Source organism: Zeugodacus cucurbitae, chromosome 2, assembly GCF_028554725.1.
Source record: "Zeugodacus cucurbitae isolate PBARC_wt_2022May chromosome 2, idZeuCucr1.2, whole genome shotgun sequence".
Taxonomy (NCBI): domain Eukaryota; kingdom Metazoa; phylum Arthropoda; class Insecta; order Diptera; family Tephritidae; genus Zeugodacus; species Zeugodacus cucurbitae.
Genome location: NC_071667.1, coordinates 26,560,737 through 26,577,924, shown reverse-complemented (window position 1 = coordinate 26,577,924; position 17,188 = coordinate 26,560,737). Strand labels below are relative to the sequence as shown.

Genomic DNA, 17,188 nt, shown 5'->3' with positions numbered 1-17,188 from the left:
TGCAAACGCATCGAAAACAGTTTAAACAGCAATAACAATAAAAGTATGAGCGACAACGGCCAGCTGTGCGTCTGCAAAGCGCTTCTCACGCAACCAACAAGTGTACACGCGCACAAATATTGGATGCATATATACTACATACGTGGGTTGTGGCGCAACACGGACAGTTGCGCATGCGCAGTGCCGCATGAGGCCGCAAAGTGGTTGACAAATTCCAGCGAGGTAAATATCGAGAGACAGACAAACAATTAAACAGTTGAAATGCAAGAACCAACTTCAAGTACAAACAGTGTGCAGCAAATGGTTGATGGTGGACCGGGATGTGGCAAAGTTGGGACCGCCGCCTCAAGCACTGGCGTAGTTGTTGATTGTGTGACATGGAAATTTTTCGCGCAAATATTTTGTCTCATTTTAATTACACGCAACGCTGGTGACGGCAAGCAGCAACGGCAATCACACACACACACGCGCGCGTTCGAGTACCTAGTGGTTTATTTGGACAGTGCATAAGGAGTTATAGGTATATATCGGTGCTTCGTTCGGTGCGTGCGATAAGGCGGAATGTGTTCAAACGAGTTGCCAGCTCGGATGGCACTCTGCTGGCCGTCAACTGGCAATTAGTGGCCAATCAAGCGGTCACTCAAGATGAAAATGCATACCAAATACTCGTCGTTTCGTCGTTTCCTCGTTTCATGTATGTGTGTGCGTTTTTATTGTTATTGTATTATTGCATTATCGTCTTAATGTCATCAGCGTGACGGTGCCGGCGGTGGTGGAGGCTCTATGCCACCAAATACACACACACAGTCAGTCCCCAAACCATTGACGATGTTGCCTGCTGATCGTGTCTTCTTGATCTGTTGCAGGCAGTTCGGCCATCTTCTCGCGATGCCCCGCTGCTGCTTCTGTTCGGTCGCCGGCAGTTGAATCACCTTTAACGATTCGGCGTTGTTAATTTATCGAAGTCCGCAAATAAATCCTATAAGCAAATACGATTTAAGAAGCGAAAAGGAAAGAATCTCCAACTGAAACGTAGAAGCCCTTCAGCGCACTGCGCACGCCTCATCTCAGCAATCGGCACTTGAACAGCTCTGCCTCGAGTTATGGGTAGCCCAAAGCTAATTCTCATCAACAATAAAACGCTCATATATGCATGTGTGTGTGGATGATTATTTGACGCCAGTCTTTTGTGGTTGCCACATGCTGACTCGCCACACGGAAAGACACAGAGACAGGCAGACAGTGAGGCAGGCAGGATAGGTGGCAGCCAGCTTAGCGTGTCCAATTTTTTAATTAGTTGCATTGCAGTGATTTATGATCGTGATTGTTCGCATATTCCGCACACGGCTACAGCTTACCCCTTCGTTTATTGACTTAGCTAATAGATAAACTCGCATTCGCTGCTAATACAGATATGACTGCATGTCTTCACAATTCTGTTTCCTATATAAATAGTACATATCATGTTATTAGGAAGCTAAAAGTTGCATGCAACTTCATCAGAAGTTATTTCTGCTTAGAGAATTTCTTTGATTTTCTTCATTCCATTTAATTTCATTTCTCATGATTATTGCTGATGATGTTCAATTTGAAATCCAACTTAATATACAATATTATTCAAATGTAATGGATTGATCTTGATAATATACGATTTATAACTACTCGACTGCATAAAATTTCGCAAACACCATGCTTGAAAGAGTGTCTCTTCTTTTGAATAATTATCTCAAGAAAAATGTTTCTTATACTACTTATCATGAATACACACTATGGTGGTTTTGGCAACATTTTATTGTAGTATTTACTATAGATGGAATCGAGATATGTATATATTCCCATTATAGTGATCCTACAACTTTCAGAAGCCTGTACGTAGTATCTCAGTTTCTTGGATTTTTTTTCAGCGATGTTTTAGGACAAAAAGGTTCCCTGAAGACCGGTTCCGCAGATTTCGGGAATAAATTTTTGAAATCATTCTTCTTGCTTTTACTACATTATTTTGGTTGACAAATATCTTCCTTCCGCTTTTTTGCTTTTTATTCAATGCTTTATAAAAAGTGTTACAGTAGTCGGAGTTCAATTATGCGCCGTTTCGTTCGATAATCTGTTTCCATCTAGACGGCAACTACATAATACCAACTTCGTAGAAACCCCCCTTCTTATTTGCGAAGAACTCGGACAGCCTCTTTTGAGTTGAACTTTACACTACCAAGGGCGTTCGCCATGGACAGGAACAGGTGGTAATCACTTGTCGCTATGTCCGGGTTATATGGTGGATGCGATAAAACCTTCCATCCGAGCTCACGTAGCTTCTGATGATTCATCAACGAAATGTGTGGTCTGTCGTTGTCCTGGTGGAACACTATACCCTTCCTGTTGGCCAAATCTGGACGCTTCTGGTCGGTCGCCTATTTCAAGAGGTCCAGTTGTTCGCAGTAGATAGTAGAATTAAGCGTCTGGCCATATGAGAGCAGCTAAAAGTAGACCAGTGACTCAACCTCACTATTGCCTATCTTCAAGTTGATTTGTCTATTCATATATGTATGTACATAGGTATATATATATTTATATATATACAGTATGTAACACAATTGAGCAAATAAAATCAAATATTCTTCAATTCAAATTTTTTTTGCACTACGCAACTTATTACGAAAAGAATATATATGTATTCGAATAGGTACACTAGTTGAGTTTTTTTCGCGGAAATATAACGGTACAATTTCTCAATATTTTTCTGGCGGCGTCTGGTTTGCGTCACGTGCACATTTGCTCAATTGTGTTACAACATCGGTTGAGTTCAGGCGTGTGAGCATAGCTAAGACTAAATAAACAACTTTCGAATATTTGAAATACCAGTAGGTCTATTTATCAATTAACTAACGTTTCCAGAAGTATTTTTCATTTTATAGACGGTAAGTAGAATTAGAAAGATTGTTTTTTGTGAAGCTGTTTAACTTCGTGTTTTTTTTTAGAAAAATGAAGAAAATTGCTGACTCTATTAAAAAATCTGTGCTTCAATGGTTGAATGAAGGGCTCTCATATCGGCAAGTTGCAAATTTAGCTGAAATTTCATTTGGGTCAGTGAAAAATATTGCTAATTGTCATGAAATATTAGTACTAAAACATCGATCTGGTCGGCGATCCGTTTTAAATAACCACGATAGACGAACTATCAACCGTCTGGTGGCCTCGGGAGCAGTAAAATCAGGTACTGAGATTCAAAAAGAACTGGAGAGGACTTACGGAAAACAAGTTTCCCGCATGACTGTACACCGCGAGTTGAAAAAACTAGGGTTTAGAGCCAGGCGCAAAATTAAAAAACCTTTGCTTACTAAACGTCATCAAGAACTACGTCTAAAATTTGCTAAAGCGCACCGAAACTGGACTCCAGAACAGTGGGCGAATGTATTTTGGACAGACGAAAGCAAGATTAACCTTCACGGGTCAGGCGGAATACATTACGTTTGGAAGAAGTCATCAAAGACTATTACCAGCCGCGATGTCATCCCAACACTCAAATTTGGGGGCGGAAAAGTCCTCTTTTGGGGTGGCTTTTGTAAAAGTGGTGTTGGGGACCTAATTTTAATCGAGGGAAATATGGACGCGAATATGTATATAGATATATTAAGGCAAGGGTGTTTTTCTTCGTTGGAGAAATTGGGTCTGGACAGTAGCAAAATCGTTCTGATGCAAGACAACGACCCCAAGCACAAAGCTAAGAAGACTATGGAGTATCTTAAAAGTCAACGAATTGAAACTTTGGAATGGCCCCCTCAAAGTCCCGATATTAATCCTATCGAGAACCTGTGGTTTGTTTTAAAAAAAAGGGTATACAATTATGCCAGTCCACCGAAAACAAAGGCGGAATTATTTACTAGATGTGTATGTACTAGATGTGTATGGAACTCCATCACTAAAAAAGAATGTGAAGATTTAGTCAATAGCGTTCCCAAGCGTATTGAAGCGGTGATAGCGGCCAAAGGAGGCTATACTAAATATTAAAGCGGTAAAAATTACATTGTATCAAAATTGAGCAAGTGCCATACAAGAGAAATTATATTTTCTTCTTATAAAACCTGAATAAATTTGTTACTCTTTTGTTGTTTTATATTATAGACGAACTGAAGAATGTATTAAAAAAAACTGTAATTCAATTCGCCCAAATTAAATACACATTTTTTGTAAGAATCGACATTCGTGATTTTGTTTGCTCAATTGTGTTACATACTGTATGTTAGTATTCCAACTCAGCTTTGTTGTGCCTCTACTTTTACACATCTATTTACATAAGAAGATAGATCTCTCTTAATTTATAGCGTATATTTAATCGCTATAAATAATTTTGTTACAACCCTTGCATAATTGTTAATTATTGCTTTAGTCGATTTGTGCGGCTAATAGTTCAATATTTTTACTATTTATTAAAAGTTTTTGATAACCTCAGTTCTATGACCAGCCGACAGTCGGATTTTTTATTGATTCACCATTGTTGTTGCTGTGTTCTATCTGACACTCTAATTAACAGCTTGTTATATGGACAATAAATATATTAAAGCGTAGCACAATCTAGAGACGAACCCTGTAGGAAATGCAAGTGGCTAATTTAATGGCTAAAGAGATTTGTTGATTCCCACAGTCATAAAAATCAATACTAATATTTATGTAAAAATAGAAATATGGCTCAAGTAACTAGAATATAGGTATTTCAGAATATTTCACTCCCTAACTTTACTCCATGGGATGCTTTAAGAGAAGTTTCTAAAGTAACCCCCGTGGTTGCTTCATGGAGATTTCCGCGTTCTGTTATATGATCCTAGATATGAAAATGATAATGTGATTCAACTGGGGTTTAACAGCGTATCCCAACGTTATTTGAAACTTTCTCAAACATTTTTCTAACACAATTCTAAAACTATCATTGAACCAGTGTACTAGATATCAGGTTTAGAGTTATAGCCTCTAACTGGTTGAATAAAGTTGAATAGATCTTTCATAACTAAAAACTAACTCCATTATTCACTGAAGCCTCAAACATCGTAATGAAAAATTTACATATAATTTTGCTTGCTTTTTAATAAAATGTGGTATCGTTATGTTGAGTAACTATTATAAAAAGAGTGGTTAAATTTTTGGAGTACTGAATTTCCTCCTTACAAAATAAGCATGCGTAATTTCAACCGAGAACAGCTTTCGGTCGGATGGCCATATGTACATATTTCATAGAATATTGATGTCCATGCCAGGAATACCAATCAATACCTTGCGCTTCGTCAGAATAATCATATTCACCACCCTCTATATAAAGACCATTTAAGTTGCTGTCATGACAGCGATTATACCACCAAGCACCATTATAGGTGATAGCACAACTCTTCGATTCATCATTATCATTATCACGATCGAGTGTGGAAAATTGACAACCCTTTTGCTCCACCAACGAATCACCAGCATCGCCGGTGAAACCGTCCAACTTTTTTAAGGCATAATTTTCATCCAAATCGCCAATAGCGAAATCCGTATATTTTGCAAAACGTTTTTCGCCCTCGAAATCCTCCAACTGTATCCACAACTCATTGGGCTGATCATTGGTGAGCGCATACAATTTATCTAAACCGATAAAAACTTCACCTTGTTGATCACCAAAACCTGCTACATAATCATCCCATTCACGATAGAAATCCTCGGAGCCATCCATGCGCCGTTGCACCAACGTCCAAGCGGGACCACCATTCGGATCGGCCAGACAGTACACTTCGAATGGAGGAAGTTCAAAATCGGGTAAGTACAGCTTGTAGATACCACTCTCAGTGGTCCCGTACATGTCGAAAGCTTCAGCACAGCTAGCTGGTAGATCGGCATTCGGATCGTTTGCGTGTGGTTTACGAATTTTTCTATCCATACGATTAAGTTTAGTTTTGAGTGTATTGAGTATCTCAGATTTTATATCGTTCATGCTATGTAAAAGAAATATTAAACGTTTTTTTAATTCAAAGGGAGTTGTGTCCTTACTTTTGAGTTAATTCCGATCTCATATGCAGCCTGTCGTCCTCAGCTTTCTGTGAAAGAGCCGAATCTCTATCGAAGTGTTCTTCATTTGCTTTCCCCAAATCTACATAAATATCGCGGCTCTGTTGTTCTACCTTGTTTTCCAGTAGATCTATTTCCGTTTTCAAACTCTTTTGTTCCTCCATAATTTCATCGAGTGTTGATGGTAGTCTGCGTGAAATCCAATAAAATCGTGTCAATGTATGTACACATACTAATTACAACTAATACCCATCTAATAGATGTGGTAGTGCTTACTTATAGTCAAAGACTTCCATGCGATATAATTTATCGTCCCTAAAGTAGACTACTGAGTTCAATTTTCTGCCAAAACACTTTTCAAAATTATTGCCACAAAGGAATTTTTGCTAAAATGAAAAACAAAGAAATTTTTTCTTCGACACTTTTTAGCAAAAAACTTTCAGTTGAATATTCACCGTGGAGTCCTCTCCTATACTTCGTTCCATGTCGGTTTCCACAAACGTGGAGCCCCTTGCGACGAGGGACAAAAGCACAATCGTCAATGTCTTTAAGCGCAGCCACATGTTCGATTTACTCAACTAAATATTTCGAAATGAGAATATTATACTTTGCGTTGCTTTTTAAATGTGCGAATGTGGCATATATAATTTTATATACTATATAGCGTAAAGATAAGAGTAATCAGATTTAGGTACTCTCAAAATTATGAACCGCAATTCTCAGTAAGTGACCGCCACAGTATCCAACCTTCTTTGCGCGTGACATTTTAGCAGTAGGTTGATGCTCGATGATCAATTACGAACAGTTCCAGCAATAATAATGTTAATGGTATGTATTGTTAGAACTGCGTAAGTATGAGAGATATTTGCAAGTAAGTAGGCGCTATTGGGATGTTTGTTACCTTCAGAGTCCGCAACCTTAATATCACAGTCTATGTTAGATTCATCTGACAAAGTCATCAACCATCGATTGTTGAAGCCTGTGTTGTATTTGTAATATTAATAACGGCAAACATATTATCTTGACCGGATTTCAAAACTTTTCTGGCATTTGAAAAAAAAAACACGTTTAAAAATAATATTCCGACACTTGTCGGGCCAAACTATTCTATATTTCTAGTTGGAATGAACACCACACAGAAAATACAATACAATTTATTTATTGAAATGTAGTAGCTTTCAAGCTCATGGTAATCATATGAAATGGTTTTGTTTTTCGAAGCGGATCAAAATGGCGACAATCTCACGCTTCGGCTTCCAAAGCAATGACTTATCCACACGATTTTCATGAGTTTATCTAAAGCACTCAATTTTGCAGATCGAAATAAATTTTAATATATTTTATTTTAATCACTGCATCATCATATGGGGCGATTTTCATTCTATATATTTCGTTATATTCGTTTAGTATAACACAACCGATACCCAAACCCATCGCATGAGAAGTGGTAGTTATGAGACCAAAATTTATCTGTATTGCTATATATATGTACATACATATTATATGAACATATATGTTTAATAAAATAATATATTAACCTCTTTGAACCTTTTTTTAACCAGAAATCAGTTCCCTCTCTCTTATATATACAACCATACATATGTACATTATTTGTACATTTTCTGTTGAACATTGAATGCCTTCTTATCAGTACCAGAATGTCTTAAAGCAAGTGAGAATTTAGTAAAATTCAAGCGAAATTTAATTATTACGTAAAAACAATATGAACAATTAACGAGGCTTTAAATTTATTCACCCATAAAGGTCTTATAACCGATAACCGTGAATAAAATGTAAGGAAGGGCAAAGTTCGGGTGTTACCGAACATTTTATACTCTCGCAATTTATTTATTAGTACGTTTGCAGGGGTCGTCATCAAAAGGGGGGTTTCTCATCCGAGGCTCGGTGTTTTTTTTTCATTGGGGAGATTTTTCTTTATGTGGTGGGTCCCAAGCCCTACGCACAACCGCAGAAGCGGGCTTCGCCTTCTCACTTTAGCTCGCCTCCAAACGGATGTCTGTTAGCTACCCAGGGGATACTTGGTCTAACACCGGAAGTCATAAGCTGCTTGAGTCATATGCAAAAGAATCGTTCCTGGCCACTCCCAAGTGAATGGCAATCAGAAACTTTCCTCACTTGCGTGAACTTCTACATATGACCCCATCCCCCCTTGCGTGAACTTCTACATATGACCCCATCCCCCAATTTTATTAATACACAATTTGACCCACATATTCGTCATATATATAGTATAAAGTCCATTGAAAGTTGGAAACCCTAATATTAGGTTAGAAGCACCGAGGTCCTCATGTACGATAAACCTATTTTTCCGATTTCGGCAATTTTTAGAATGGGGCTGCCACACTATAAACGTAGTATTTGTGCAAAGTTCTGCACCGATATCTTCACTAGTGATTACTTTATATATTGTAAAGTAAACGATTCAGATCAACTTCAAAGTTCTGGTATATAGGAAGTAGGCGTGGTTGTGAACCGATTTGGCCTATTTTCACAATATATCATTGGGATGTGAGGAAAATATGACAAACCAAAATTCATTGATATTGGTCGAGTAGTTTCGGAGATATGGTGTTTGACCCCCAGTTATGGAGCCACACCCACTTAAAATTTTGCATACCAATTTGGGTGGAGCCCTTCTGCACCTTTATTATTATTTTATAATGAAATTTAAGGTTTCTGGTGTTTTCCCTTACTAAATTAAAAGTCGAAATCCGGATGTCGGCCCGTCCGTCCGTCCGTGCAAACGTTAACTTGAGTAAAAATTGAGACATCTTAATGGAACTTGGAACACATATTCCTTGGCACCCTGAGGAGGTTGGTATTGAAAATGGACGAAATCGGACCATTGGCACGCCCACAAAATGGCGAAAACCGAAAACCTATGCAGTGTCATAAGTAAGCCATAAATAAAGTTATGAAAATAAAATTTGGTACATAGGATCGTATTAGGGAGAGGCACATTTGGATGTAATTTTTTTTTAAGTGGGAGTGACCCCGCCTCCTAGTACGTTTTATTGTATATATCAGTATACCAAAAAACTGTATAAACCAAACTTTCTGCAGTCGGTTTTTTTAGACATTTCCTTATACAGTCCAAAGATGAAAGAAATCGGATAATAACCACGACCACATCCCATACAAAGGTTAGGTTGAAAATTACTAAAAGTGGGTTAACTCACTAACGAAAAATGCCAGAAACACTGAATTTTACAGAAGTAATAGCAGAAGAAAGTTGCACACAGATTTTTTTACAAAATGAAAAATGGGCGGGGCATCGCCCACTTATGGATCAAAAACCATATCTCAGGAACTACTCGACCGATTCGAATGAAATTCGGTATATAATATTTTCTTGACACCCTGATAACACGGATAAAAAATGGGCGAATTCCATCTCATTCCTTCACTTTGTAATGTACACATAAGGAACCAATGAAATAGCGGAAACTTTACACAAATAGTGCATATCGGGTCATAACATCTCCTAGTTCCCATATACCTAATTATAGGTTTTTCAAAAATACGGTGGGCTTAATTCCGCATATATCGGTTGATATGAGAGATATCTTAGCAAAATTAAGTGAGCGTATAGTCTTGGAATGAAGTCGGTTCAGGAATTACCTCACCCCTTATATAGTATATATGACGATTTTCGTTATTCTATTAAACTTTATGCCGAATTTATAGGTAAATTTGTGTGTTATCTTAATAAAATTTCTTTAATAAAATGCGAGAGTATAAAATGTTCGGTTGCGTGCGAACTTAGCCTTGCCTTACTTGTTTATTTTAATAAATACCAAATTTGTTACGTCGGTAATATAATTTTCTATCGTTTACAATTTTTCTCTTCTTAGCGAAATTAAAAAACTCCAGCTTTTTACTACACACACATTTTTTAAAAAGGGTGTGCAGTACCCTTTCAAAGATCTTACAAAACCTCTACCTTAAATTATATTTGCAATAACCATAGAATTTCTTACCTAATAAAGAAGAGAAGATCTCAGAAAGATCCGTAGAATTATGAATCGTACATCGTCAGTGTATTGGTAAGACACTCGTTCCTGGAAACTTACTCTGAGCTTACAGAAGTTATTCCTACGAAAGCATCTCAACATGTCCTGCATGCAAATGATTTCGTATAGTCTTTCACAGAGAGAGCATTGGGTGGAAAATTAAAATAAGATATAATGAATGAGACATCTGCACTAATACGACCTTTATTATACGTAAAATCCATCGAAAGTCTTGCGTAGATGTAGTAGAAATGCCTGGAACATCGCTATCATTACCTTGAATAAATATTCCATAACAAAATCGATTAAAGTTCATTATTATTATTGTTTTGGTTTTTAATGTTCTTTATTTATTAATTTTTTATTTCTTTTTTGTTTTTGTAAAAAGGGGAATCACAATTAAATGCAAGCCAGCAGAATTTAAGCGACCTTTGACTAGAGAAAGTGATTATTTTATTGCGAAATATGTTTTTATTTACAAACAATTCTGTGGCTTGAGCGATGTGGCTAGTGTTTGTCTGAAGGTCTTATGGAAGTTTTCATTTTAAATTCATTACATTGGGAGACTGACTCATTAAATTTTTTGAAATGACGCACGCATTTGTGAATAATATATGATTATAATATATATACATAAATATATTCATATATGTAAATACAGTGGAACTTCTCTAACTCGAATCACCATAATCCACAAAAAAAAAATTCGAGTTAGAGAGACTTCGAGTTATAGAATTTTCATTAAAAAATACAATTAAAAAAAACGGTAAAATATAGATTTATACCCAGTTTTATTTATGTATTGACTTCGCATAAACTTTTATGTACATGCGCTAAAACATGTATTCTGTAATTTTGTTTGTTGTTCACTTTGCTATTATTGGCTCTTGACGTTTATATCCCATACCTTTGTTACATGATTCATGCAATCCATAAGTGTAATATCATATTTTTTGTTTCGTTTCCATACGATATAAAGGGGCTCTTTAAAATCCTGCCTCGATAGTAAAATTTTAAATTTTATATTATGTCCTGACCAAAAAGTTCGATTTATGGAAGGAAATTTGTATGAAAGTTGCACTCTATTGCCTCTTCAAGAGTTTGAGTTATGGAGAACTTCGAGTTATAGAAATTCGATTTACAGAAGGAAATTTTTATGAATTTGGCTTCTCAACGCTATTGCCAGTTCAAGTGTTCGAGTTATGGAGATCTTCGAGTTATGGAAGTTCCACTGTATGTTCATAAATGGTATATTTATAAGTTTGCTAGAAAAGTGTTTTAATTTATGTGACAATTTTAAGTAAGAATGCAGAAATACCTCTCTCATTTATTTTTATCTCAGTATATTTTAAGCTCAGATTCGTGCTCTCCTATATGTTTATTTGTAAGTATTTTTGAAGACAAAAACTCAAAGTAGATTACAAATCTCAAGAAGTATTTGGTCAATAAATTTAGCATCTGAGCAATTAGCCTGAGTCGTTAAACATTTAGATCCTTGTGGCTATGCCTGCTTTAATTTCATGTTTTAGGGACAGAAGCAATTCAACGATCGTCGCGCTGGGTCTACTTCGAATGACTACGGCGGCTTATGTTGATGAGCAACAACTGAGACTAAAGGAGGTTCTTTTTCAGATTTTTCTATACAAATATCACATTGCTAATTTAGTTTCCAAATTGTTTCTAGGTATCAGATTATAATAAGCAGAGCTTAACATTATAATCTTCCATATCCCGTATAGAAGAGTAAAAGGCGATGTCCCCTTTTAACCAACCAACCTAATGACCTCTATTTTTCCAACAACTGTGTCCCGTCGACTGATCGTATTTAATGTACTCCGTTCGATGGTGTCTTAGAGACCGATAACGCGCTCCTGTCAACAAGAATTAAATAAAAATTAAAATGCAGCACCCTATACTTTGACATACCCATTTACAGTTACACACATTGCATTTTTGTGTGTCGAATGACAACAGCACCCATAAATTAGCTCGTGATTTAAAGGTTATTATAGTACCAACTGACAAAGGCGTTAATGAATACTGAAATGCAATTGTTTGAATTATTTGCTTTTGAACTAATTCCTCGCGAGTTTCTCAAGTGTTTATTCATTTGTAATGTGTTTTTTTTTTGTTTTGGTGGTTTCACTGATTTGCCGACACAACAATATACAACGAGTAGCGAGTCAGGTTTGCAGGCAAGACGACAGGTGACTAACGCCGACCTTTGACGCAAATGCTGTGGGCTTGGTATTCAAAGTGTTTAGAAGTAAAAATAGTAGAAATTTTAAAACAACTTAACTGTAAATATTTGTAACAAGTATTTTTTATTTGTTTAACATTTTTATTTACTGAGGTTACATTAAGAAATCAGTGCCCACTTCTGAATTAAACTGAATCACAGAACATACTATATAAGTTTGATATTATATATATATATATATATATTTGGCGAAGGAACCCCTTTAAGCGATTATAGCCGATTCCACCAGAGCGCGCCCCTCGTTCTGATATTCTTCTTCTTGACTGGCGTAAACACCGCTTACGCGGTTATAGCCGAGTCCACAACAGCGCGCCACGCGTCTCTTCTTCTGGCAGTTTAGCGCCAATTAGTAATACCAAGTGAAGCCAGGTCCCTCTCCATCTGGTCCTTCCATCGGACTAGAGGTCTCCTTCTTCCTCGGCTTCCACCAACGGGTACTGCATAGAACACTTTCAGAGCTGGAGTGTTTTCTTCCATCCGTACAACATGACCTAGCCAGCGTAGCCGCTGTCTTTTTATTCGCTGAACTATGTCAATGTCGTCGTATAAATCGTACAGCTCATCGTTCCATCGTCTACAGCTCATCGTTCCATCGTCGTCTTATATTGCTCAATCTAAATTGAAGCCTCGGATATAACATATACTACAAGATTAGGTATGTATCTCGAGATTTAATGATTACAGTCCGATAATGATATTGATAACAGAACGATCAGAGGCCTTAAAAATGTGTATATTGTTCTATATATTTTTACAGCAAGACAATGCGCCTGTTCTATCCATTTCAGACCATTTTGGACCCAAACCGCAATAAAATCGAATCAGAGTAACACACTAATGCTCGCTCTCTTTGCGCCATGCCATCGTTTCCGCACTTAGCCTCATATTCAAATTTTAGCTTTGTTCCCTGAAGAAGGAATATAATCCTCTCCAAAACTAAAATATATCTTCATGTTATTTCTTTTTATACAAGCAAATTGTCTATGCTTTGAAAGCTAATCGATTTCGTGCGATTTCAGTCCAGAGCCCCCAATCGAAGCATGACAAAGTTCTTCATATTTTAAAGCTACATATATACTATCAAGTATTGAGATACGTGGGCACAGGATTCTACGAAGAACTATGCTGCGAACTTTTGAAGTGAATTACTTTCACTTGTCGGAAATACGCTTCTGGTTTTAATATGTCTTGAATTGAATTCAACCATATATAATTTAAATATTTGGATAGATGCAAGGCTCCATTAAAAGCGGCAAAAACGAGCGTAACGAGTGGTTTTCAAACGCGATTTCAACTAAGTTTTCAAAATCTAACTACAAATATTCTTACTTTCACACTGCTTTACAATTTAATTGTTAATTAATGCAGTCAGCTAATTCGAACTCGTTTTCTAACTGCTCGAAGATACTATTACTTAGAAGCTAGTCAACGTAGACGCGACGTACCCAGCCCATGTTTCCAGCCCAACCTCAAACGCCGCCAAGTAGCTCACATTAGTCTATGTAGAAACGTCACATATGACAATTGACATTTGGCTAAGGACCAGACCACCAAAAGCCAAAACCCAATTGCTGTTGTCAAAAGCCAACCGAAGCCGCCATGCGTTGAACGACTGACGTCGGCGGCGCTGCACTTGCTGCCTCCAACGCAAATGCAATGCGGTCGAATTCACTTGTTTAAGCCAACATACTTATGACTAACACATACACACACTCTCACACATATGAGTATTTCGTTTGTGCCCCAATCGTGAGTTGCATATGACAATTGTGCGCTCGCTTCCCATATTTGCAACATTTAACGAGTTGGCAACCGTTGTAAGTTGGTCGTAAAGCGACCAATAATAAAAAAAGGATAATAATCGAAAAACAACAACAACAACAAAGAGGCTAGCACCAGCCGTTCAATGATTATGACAACCTTCATTATGTTTTTGGTCTAACTGAGTCTGGCGTTTTATTATGAACAGCGCCTTGCTCTATGCCGCTGCGCCCCTGGGCAGCCGCTGCGGGGAAGGTTGGTGTATGAAGCGTCATACCCGTCCATTGATCGACTGGCACTTTATTCATGCAATATTGTCATGCCTCACCACTGCTTTCGTCTCTTCAGGCAATAATTCATTCGAATTATTTATAGCAATTTGTGTACACTATGTTGTAGTTGTTATTATTATAATTGTTATTGCTGTTAAATGATGCGTTGATGTAGCTCATTTGATTGGCGAGCGCCTTTGAATTGTCTACTCATAGCCCAGACCCTGAATACATATTCACTTGTGTGCGCCTCGTCTTTCTTTGTGTGGATTGTGACCAACGATGCGTGTTATATGAAGTCAATTGGAACTATTGGTTACAAATAGATATGCAAATATTTTGAAAGTTATTTGTTATAGGAAATATAGGAGAAGTCATTTTAATTTTAGGTGTGAGTTAGCTTCGGTCGGCTTGTGTATAGGCGTGGGTACGACTATATTAATTGGGTATTTAACTAGTTAATATGAAATTTTTCTTATGCTCCAAGGACCTAACAGCCGTAAGGAAATTAAACAAAAAAATTACCGGTCGCTGTCGTTCTTGAGTATATTATTCATCCAAAGCAGTCCAATTAAGTATGGGTAGCTCTAATCCGAACTTTAAACCATAGAACTTCGAACCACTAAGTCTGCTGAGGCAAAAATTAGAAGAACCTTGCGCCTGCACAAGTGTAAGTAGTTGACCAGTGCTCGCGAAGCTGACATCTAGACAGTATTTAGCTGATATCGAACTTATGCTGATGAAAATATTTATATCTATTGGGTGATCCAGTTGGAGGTACTTTTCTAATGACCTATTTTGACAGATCATCATGGACAATGTTTACAAATTATTCAACTTTATTACGAAAATACCCGTTCTGTAAATAATGTGTTTCGCGTGGTTCGCTCAACTTATGAAAAAAAAAATGATGCCAGTGAGAACGTAACCGTCAATGGCGACCGTTATTGATCCATGATAACCGACTATTTGATGCCTGAAATTGAAGCTCGAGATCTCGACGACTTTTGGTTTCAACAAGACGGCACCACTTCCAACACATCGCCTCAATTAATGGATTTATTGAGTGCACACTTAGGTGAGCAGATAATATCACGTTTTGGGCCGGTCGATTGGAGACCAAGATCGTGTGATATCGTACCGTTAGTCTTTCTCCTGTGGAGATATCTAAACTCTATGCGGACAATCCCGCTTCGATTTAGGCCTTGTAGTAAAACATCTCGCGTGACATTCGACAGATACCAGTCGAAATGCTCGAGTCATCGGAAATTGGACTCCACAGATGGACCATCTGGAACGTAGTCGCGGCCAACATTTGAAAGAGATAATCTTTTAAAAATAAATGCCAAAGAATGCTATTTCGAATGATAAACATTCCCCATTAAATTCTGTTTTTTCTTTGAAAAAGTAGGAACCTCTTATTGGATTACCCTTTATATACATATATTACGTAAGTTCTTACTCCTACGCCAATGTTCAGTGTAACTGTGAAGTTGCAGACATTTTCATCTATCCTACAATATTTTTGAATAGGGGACAACCTGTGAATTGAAGGAATAACTATCCAATTGGTGAGGACTCGAAGTAAAATATCTGTTGGACGAACTCAATATACTATCTTAGACGAGTTTAATAAGTTTCGAGTTGAAAGCTTATTCGTTTATTCGATTTTGCTGAAAAGTAATCACTCCTACAACAACATCCGTTAACTACTAATGTTTGCACAATGTGACAACAACGAGTTTTGTTGGTTTTGCCTTTCCGGCATGCTGCTAACTGAGTGTCGCATAAAGTTGCAACAGCGTGCTAATGTTCTCGGCGATGGTGCCGCAGCTCAGCTTAATTTAGCTAAATAACTGCTTACTACAACAACATTACCAAAATCCAGCTTAAAGACCACAAGTGGGTGCAACAGCTGTGCTCTTGTTATTATTGTTGTTGTTGTTGGCTTATAATGTGAGTGTTGCATGTTGCAAATATGCATCGCTTGATGCCAGCAAATAGTGATTGTGCCACAGCGATTACGAAATCGCGCAATCGAATCAGAAATAATCCCAAAACAACAATAACAATAATGGTACATAAATGCTATTGCAGCAACAACAAAGCCTCTTGTAGACATAAGTAAGTAGAGAGAATATGTGCTGCAGACATAGTGACGACGACAATAACAACAACAACATGAATCGAAGTAGTAAATAGCAGCAACAACAAAATAAATCTCAGCAACAACAAAGTGCAGATTAACCGTTAGCTACAGAAAATCGAACACATTCAATTGCAAACGAGCGATTATCATTTATATTTCGATTTCATTTTCAATTAAACTCGTTAAAATGATTCGGTTTTAGTGATTTTACTTTTTCACTTCGCATTCATGCCGCGCTGCACCACTTGTTGCACTTGCAACATGCGCTCGCCTGGCATTTCACATACGCGCGCGACTACCGATCCGGTTTGACGCGCGCATTCGAGCGCATTGAATTGCTGATTAAAGCCGCGCATGCGCAACCGAATTTTCGATTTCCAAACGAAATTTCAAATGTCAACAATTCGCCGTGCTGCCGCTTAGTGTAGAGCGGCGCTGCGCGGTGCGGCGGCGACAACATTGATTTGTTGTCGCAGCAAGTTGTCTGCAAGTGTATGTGATTGCCATTAGTCAGTCGCTCCTATTGCCGCGCCCGCATCTTCCGCTTTTGTTGTTGTTGTTGTTGCTGTTATGCAGACAGCAACAGCTGCTGTTAAATGGCTCCCAGTGTTTTGGCGTTGCTCCCATTGCTCTGCGGTGCATCTGTTGCTACTGCAACGGCTTCTTCGTTTTCCTTTTATTC

General features: G+C 37.6%; 1 protein-coding gene across 1 annotated transcript; it reads right to left on the bottom strand.

Moving 5' to 3' along the window:
* Positions 1 to 5,058: 5,058 nt before the first annotated feature.
* Positions 5,059 to 6,646, bottom strand: LOC105213651 (ficolin-2). Its single transcript, XM_011186622.3, has 4 exons — positions 6,486 to 6,646; positions 6,307 to 6,416; positions 6,013 to 6,219; positions 5,059 to 5,957 (listed from the first exon to the last, which is right to left on the bottom strand). The coding sequence occupies exons 1-4, from the start codon at positions 6,591 to 6,593 to the stop codon at positions 5,177 to 5,179; spliced, it is 1,206 nt and encodes a 401-aa protein (XP_011184924.1). The 5' UTR covers positions 6,594 to 6,646; the 3' UTR covers positions 5,059 to 5,176.
* Between the last annotated feature and the right edge of the window lie 10,542 nt (positions 6,647 to 17,188).